The sequence below is a fragment of the Trachurus trachurus genome (genome assembly GCF_905171665.1).
Source record: "Trachurus trachurus genome assembly, chromosome: 22".
Classification (NCBI taxonomy): Eukaryota; Metazoa; Chordata; class Actinopteri; order Carangiformes; family Carangidae; genus Trachurus; species Trachurus trachurus.
Genome location: NC_139907.1, coordinates 11782526 through 11790487, shown reverse-complemented (window position 1 = coordinate 11790487; position 7962 = coordinate 11782526). Strand labels below are relative to the sequence as shown.

General features: G+C 39.8%; 1 protein-coding gene across 1 annotated transcript; it reads right to left on the bottom strand.

Moving 5' to 3' along the window:
• Positions 1 to 548: 548 nt before the first annotated feature.
• On the bottom strand, positions 549 to 7706 carry LOC311005501 (uncharacterized protein). The gene is made up of 5 exons (XM_083997925.1): positions 7455 to 7706; positions 3013 to 3626; positions 1814 to 2144; positions 1519 to 1694; positions 549 to 1372 (listed from the first exon to the last, which is right to left on the bottom strand). Exons 2-5 carry the CDS (start codon positions 3600 to 3602, stop codon positions 1141 to 1143), a joined length of 1329 nt encoding a protein of 442 aa, XP_083854051.1. The 5' UTR covers positions 3603 to 3626; positions 7455 to 7706; the 3' UTR covers positions 549 to 1140.
• Positions 7707 to 7962: the final 256 nt, after the last annotated feature.

Below are 7962 nucleotides of genomic sequence, written 5' to 3'. Positions count from 1 at the left end.
AACCACTTCTTGAAAAGAAAATGCATGAGGCTGCAAATAAATGAACCATGGGATGTTGTATGTGCTGCCAGAAGAGGAACAACATGGCTATGTTCCCTATCACTGTGTGTGTTGTGGAGTTCAGTCCGCATAGTTACTGTAGTGTGACTGAGATCAATGTTTAATGAAGTACTTTTTTCCCCTTTTTCTTAGAAGCTCCTGCTGAAAGAAAGGCACTTGTATTTAACAGACAAATGACTGTTTTTGTGCTTCCTTGATGTCCCCACTGTCTGAAGTTCTTGAAAAGCAAACACTGATTTTGAAATAGAAAAATTTTATTTTTCCATTTTACAATAAATCAGAAATAGAGCATTCATTCGTTTTCAAAAAACAAAAAAATAGAAGATAAAATAAAAAAAATTATGTTTTTAAAAAAGATATCTTCTTTCACATTTGGCTGTAAACAGAAACACCAGAGCTGCCTAACCGTATGTTCACACAAACGTTCATGTTTCATTTGTGCACATCTACCATGCAAATAGACTAATAAAAATTGACACTGTTTCCATGACTCTCACAGAGTCTCCACATTTCATTCATTCGTTCCTTAATTCACTCACTCACTAACAAACAATAGATCAATTATAAAGTGCCTATCACTAACTTGTATCAGTTCATTACAGTAGCTGTGATTACAGATTTCACCTGAGAAGGCCACAGTCCAAATTAATAGATGACGATCAGTGATCTTCATTTATTAAAAGATTTTCATACCTGTTTTTTTATTCCAAAAAATTCTGTCAGACACTGTATTGCATGTATTAAATATAAAACTGTAGCATTAACCAGTACGACCGGTGTAATCAACAAAGGTGCAGTAACAGTCCCTTTCTCATTGCTATATTGCGAGATTTTTTATGCCATGCTAGTGGCATGGGAATTTCAAAATGTCCATTTGTTGGATGATTTCTCATTATTGCTATTATTATCATGTTTTTTTAAATCCCTTAACTGCCATGTAATCTGTTGATTTAAAGTGCCCTCCACAAAAAAAAAAGAGCTGATTAGCAAATATCAGCATTAACACACTAACCTGAGACAGCCTTTACTAGCAAAACACTGACTGCATCTTCACTGTAGGCACAGCTCTACCATTGTGAGTCAGCTCTGCCCCTCTGAGCCCAGCAGTCCCACTCTCTTCAGCACCCTGTCCACACTGGGGATGAGTTTTTCATGGAAGTCCCACAGCCGTATGTCCACATTGAGTTGCTCCCGGGTTAACCCACCCTGCAGAGGCACGCGGACGTGAATGATCCGACAAACATCAGGAGGAACCTTGAACGGTTGTCCAAAATTCTTGAGTACCTCATGTACGGAGGTCTGCTCCACCAACCTGGGACGCACAGAGTAAAAGGAGTTTTATTGTAGTTAACCATCCTTGCAACCTGACTGTCCATTTGAAATCTGTGTGGACTCTGGTAAACAGCTACTATACTGTTCTGAGTGAAAGTAAATTTCAGTCTGAGTAAGTCACCATACCTTGGTTGAACTATCATCTTGTAGGGGTGATATATTTTTCTGTTCGGCTCCTCCCTGTAGATGTGCTCCAAAATATTAATTCCTGGCACCCCATTCCACTGGGGCCGGTGAAACTTCCCACTTGGCTCAAAGTGTATCTTGGGGAATATATGGTTTTCAATGAGGAACACCGCCGCCTACAGAATGTGACACAGCATTGAAGGAGGTAAGGTAAGGCAATATAAATACTGACATTATCTGAAGTATTAAGTCTGAATATTAATGTACTGTTTGTCGTATATCCACAATAACGCACATTTGGTTGCTGCTGTTGGAGCACGTTCATCAGAGACATCAGGTTGTTGTGCTGGTAAGGCATTATAATCTCATCAATGTCGTTCAACAGGACGTAGCGTGACCGGCCCATGGATCTGTAAATGCACTCATTGAGCGTGGTCAGCTGGCCAAAGTAATGGATGTCCCCTCCGTGCTCTGAGAACTGCCAGCCAGGAGATGGATTCATGTGCTTGTCGATGGGCCAGGGAACCATCTCCACGAAGCCCTCCTGGCTGTAGCTCTGCAGCAGGCGGTCGAGGTCTGGGCCACAGCCGGTCTTATAGATCACCACTCTGTCCACACCCAGCAACCTGGAGTAATGTGAGGTAAAGGTTTTACGATAAGATCTCAAAGCAAAAATAGTTTTTATTGTTGAGCTCCAGTGTAAAGGTTTGGTTTCATTTGTTCATGATGTAAGATATTTATCTGTCTCCAGAGAAGATAAAGCGTTGTTTGTGGTGCTCATAGCATTGACATATTGCATTCACCACCTGGGATTCTAAGACCAATACTCTCCCAAGTAAAACACATGGCTAAATGCCTCAGTGTGTTCACTTGATAGTTACTACTTAACAATGCCAGCTGTTTGGTACAAGGAAAGTAGCATGTATTAGGTTTTAAGATTTTTTCTTCACTGAGAACAGCTGTCTGAAGCATCTGGAAACTGAGCTGTGAAAGCTGTCAGAACAATAACAACGAGCAGACAAGCTCCTCAGGGTTAACTGCAGATGATAATCTCTGTAGGTTTATCAAATCATTAGTTACAGCCACCAAGTCCACAGCCATGCTAGCCGTCCTCTGAGACACAAGGTCCTTTGTGCAAAATGCCAACATTAGCACCAATGATGTTAGCATGCTAATGTTTAGTGTTGGCTGTGCCCACTTTTGGATGTGGTTAATCCTCTGGGAGCCAAGAATGAAGACAATTGTATTTAAATGGAAATCCATAATATTCAAACTTAATGCCACATCCTCAACACATTGAACCATGACCTATCAGTGAACTATAGGCTAATGAATCATAATTAGAGAGGTTATCATTAGTGAGCACAGTTGGTGTGGGTAAATACAACTACTGCGCTGACAAATCACAGCTCACTGTTTCTTAACATTGTATGTTGCATTCCAATTTATTGAAATGTATTTTTGAATATGAGTTTGAGTGTGACTAAAACTGACCTGTACATCTCCAGGGTTTGTGCAAACTGTAGCACATTGTTGTAGTTTCCAAACAAGTTGGAGATGCAGACCGTAAAGTCATACTGCAACTTCTCCTCCTTCTTCTTGTTTCTTATCGGGAGCCAGAGCTGGTCGGATTCAGCCGTTCTCTCTGGATGAGTATGAAGGGTAACATGTGTGGCATTACAGTTTTGCGGAATCCGACACATGACGTCCGTAGTGACAAACGGAAAACCAAAGTTGTCCGAGTGCTGTGAAACAGTTGCTGGAGTTGTTGTTCTCGATGTGTAGCCTGCACAGCAGAAAAGACAGTGCAGGGGCTGGATGGAGTCTCTCCTAAACATGCTAATGATGCGTATGTCAAAACCATTCACTCTCTGGTCCATGTAGGCCGACACCTGGAAGTGCTTGGTGTTGTTGAGGGGGGTGATGGTCTCCTCAGAGATGTGAAAGGGGCAACTTTTTGGAGGCCCATGTGGAGTTGGGATTGACGTGTACGGCTTGGGTGTCAACCCAGTGATGTAGAAGATAGTAGGGACGGCAACAAAGACTGTGGAGAGGAACCATTTTAATTGTTTTGCCTTGTCCATCCAGCCACAGTTGAGATTCACAACCTGTGGAAGAATTAGGAACCACAGTTAGAGAAATTCAGTATTTGCAAACACAATGAAAGCTACAGTTAGGCTGTATTCTTACTGCAATGTAAGCCAACTCATTTGGGATAAATTATTATGTACATGATGTTATTCATTAATTGTGTACTAGATGAACAGCCAGGATAGGCTATCTACAGTCCATGTAGTTAATCGGCTGACTGACATTAATGTCTGTATCCAATTTTATGGCGTTTGACTACATAGTACAACAAAAATATCAACCACAACAAGTGATGGACCAACCAGGTAACCAACCAGGTTTGGCCACACTTACCATGGCAAAAGTCACCTCAGTGAATTCAATAGTATAGGCCATCTAAGATGTATCATGTAACTAAAAATCAAACACAGTCCTCAAACAAAGCACTGATTAATTCCTGGTGGCAATGAATGAAACTCAATCTACAGCAAACATTGATACACAAAGGCGCAGCCCACCTGCTCAGGTATTTTGACTGTTCCTGGCTGATTAGACTGTTGTTCAGACTGTGTGTGGGCAAAGGTTTGCTGATGGCCACTAGATAAGGTCACCTGATCACATGTTGCCGTTAATGAAATAAATGTTTGACTTGTCCTGCTCTGTTAGAGTTAAGAGGAGAGTGAAGAAGCAGATCAAGCTCTCGCGTAAACAGTTCAAATCACCTGTGTTGAGTGACACAATGGCCCCTAAAAGGCCAAACATGTAATAAACAGATCAACAGTTGCCTGATGGTCACAATGACAACAATGTGTTGATTAAACCTCTTTGCCTACATATATTAAATTTAGCTTGGTGAAAACTAACAACTTAGAACTTGTTAAGTTTATGTTTTTTAAATCATCTCACCAGATCAGTTATGAAAAACGAATACAAATACAAATGTATATATTTATATGATTGAGTATATCTAAATAAAAAAAATAATGAACCTTAGACAGAAGTGATGAGCAAAAAATAAAAATAAATAGAACAATAAAAATTGTCTGACGCCCTGTAGTGTGCGAGCTGTTAACTTTTGCACCTTTCCGGCTAAGCACCCGCCCAAAGTTTTTTGGCACGGACGTGCGTGTGTTTTTTTCTTTTTTCTTCTTTTTATGTACAAAAAATAAAATAAAAATTGTAGGCAAACCTTTACTGCATTAGCACTGTAGGCTACAAATCTATTCACCATCAGGTTTAGTTATCTGAGAGTAGGATATAAGGAAACAGACTTCAGTTCATTTGGTTTTACCAACCATAATTACATACTTTAATTGATCTGTCCTCTCTCACTCGCAGCAGCTTTCCACGGATAACAAAACATGAGCTGAGGAGGTTGTTTCACTGCGGAAGCAAAAATCTCAACCACAGAAGCCACAGTCTAGTCTGTCAACAACTGTGAAACGTATTTGACCTTTCAAACACACCTAAATCCATTTTAGCATCACAGCCACACAGGATTTAATTGTGTCTCTAAACCAGTGAGCAAGGCAGTACCTTCCAGTTTTCTCACAAAGCAACCAGTCCTTTAGGTATAAAAGTAAACAGCATGATATAAAATCAATCATCGTGTGCTTCAGTGTTATGCTGTTTATACGGAGGAAGAATGATATATGATAGCACATTGGAGAGCTTCCAAAATAAATACTAAACGTCTACATATAGAGAGGAGCATGTTTGCATCATGAGAAAATAAATGTTGCAGGCAGCAGGTTCTTATTGGATGAATTATAATAATAAAAAGTTGCTGCATGCAGTTCTGGGAAATGGGGTGAACAGCTGCAGAAAGATTTACAGTAATGTTGGTGAGGTCCACAAGGGGAAGTAAATAAGATCTGTCAGAACTAGCTGTTGTAGCCTTGGTACTTGTAGGCTCAGTAGCACTGCATCTGGGTGCATGCATTTTAGAAGTTGACAGGAAGTATACATGGATACACAGATGATGGTTCAGGCCACTGAAGTGAGACAGGTGCATATCTCACAGCAGCATGATGTCCAAAAGAGACTTTCTTTGGCTTGTCTGCCAAAGCATGTAACCTGGTATTTAGGAAAAGTTTGTGGGTACTTCCTTTGGTGACCTAAAATTTGCAATGTAGGAAACACATTGGTACTAAGCTGTTCATTAAAGGTATTAGATGATTCAATATCAGACAAATTAGCAGTCCAGCATATTTGGTCAAGTCTGGCTGAGATCAACAACGCCTCCGTCAAAACTTGACAGAGATGCCCTCCAGCTTATGCATATTGTGCATAAGCTTGACTTGATTCGCTTATGAATCGGTCTGACAAGCAGTATTTTCATTAAGCTGGCCTGCTCTCCCTGCTTTTCCTGTATACGACCTAGCCTGTCCATCAGAAGCTGCCTTCATCAGCTCTATTTGACTGAACTATCCCATTTCCATGTTTTTCCATTTCTATGTTGTAAACAATTTTCTTCTCTGTACCCGTTTTGTTTTACTCTGTGTCTTGTTTTTTTTTTCCTCAGTCGAAAAAAGAAAAAAAAGGGCTATACACATACACTTGCCTTGCCAAAGTAACCTGCTATGTGCCAGTTACTTTGCTGGCTACTTTAATTGTTAGACAACGATTTTTTGTTTGGCACCTTGGGTTCAAACACCAATAGCCTATATCAAACAGAAAATTCCCAGTATGTGCAGAATATAAAATGGTCACATGGATTAAACATTTCTTTCTTCCTATCTTTCACTTTTTATACACCAGACAATATGTTATGCACATACATTCACGATTTTGCAACTGTCTTATAGGCAAATGTTTAGTTCACATGTTCAGGTCATTTAAGATGTAAGATCATTCAATGGTATCCCAAATAAAGCATCACTGAGCAGTACAGTCAAGCCAAGGAACCAATTTCTTTTAACCCTGGGAAAACTATATTCAGGCTCAAAGTATGAATATTTCCAATACATTTGATCAGATCCGGGTGAGATCAGCTTTTCCCTGTATCACACTGGGTCTGTGTCTACATAAAATATTTAGTAGCTGTTACTAGCCCTGGACTGGAGAGGAACTCAAAACCATGGCAAAGGTGAGAATTAAGTGGAGATAACCTCTATAAATACAGGGACAGTACTGAAACAGAGAAGTGAAAACTGACCACCACTGTTAAAAACCTTTAGAGAATAGGCTCACCTGTCTATACCTGTCCAGACTTAATGTACCCTAACAGGTTACTCATTCACCACCACACAAGGAATAATGAGTAAACTTACAGTTCACTGCAGTACAACAAAATTGCTATAGATATATCTGCCTGTTAGGGCTATGGTTTATAATAGCTACAGTATAAAAGTTGTATCATAGCGTTTTATCCTTTACACGAAGGTCTGGTTAGAGTAGCTCTGTAGATAATCAGAGTTTTACATAAGTTAGAATACGCTTTCATATGTAAAACTTTGATTATCTACAGAGCTACTCTAACCAGACCTTTGTGTAAAGGATAAAACGCTATGATACTACTTTTATACTGTAGCTATTATAAACTATAGCCCTAACAGTACCTATGTATATATAGGCTACAGTAGCCTACATATATTTTAGTTTTATCTTTTTTTTTTTTTTTTTTTTTTACTGTCATTGTCCCACCTCTTTTTTCTCCCTTTATTATTGTTATATTACTATTTTTCTCTCTCTCTTCTGTTATCATGAACTTGTTTTTTCTTTTGATGTTTCTCACTACAAATTGCATACATTTTGTGGGAATGCTCCAATGGCTGAAAAGATGCGTATTGGTACATGAACTAACGACTTGTGCAATCCTGCAATAAAGTATATAAAAAAAATATTTTATTTAATAGGCTACTCACTCAAAGTTGGTAGGTGCTCCTCTTATCGTAGCTCTCAGTTGGCAACACACATTTGAATTTGAATTTATTTATTCAGGATATCCCCTTGAGATGAATCATCTCATTTTCGAGGGGGTCCTTCCGCAAAATGACACAATGATACAACGTCAAGTAAAGAAAAAAAGAAAGAAAGAAAAATCCTCTAACACGCGCAGCGAGTTCATACTAAACTACAGCACGTCATCATGTTTTCTCTCCCCTCGTCTTTACTTGTGCCACTGCGTCTGGACCCGCTCCTCGTCCGAGTCCCTCTGAGCTCCTCCTCGCTGCTCTCTGTGTTTACCGGTGTTTGTCTTAGGGCGTGACTAATTGACGGGACTGTTGGACGCACAGCGGCAGGAGGGAGGACAATGCAATGCTGGGAACACACACCCACCTAACGCCAAGAAAAGAAAAGGAAAAAAGAAGGGAAAAAAAGGATATAGCGAAAAGCTCAGCTGTGGTGTGCAGGCTGGTGGTTCATATCTAA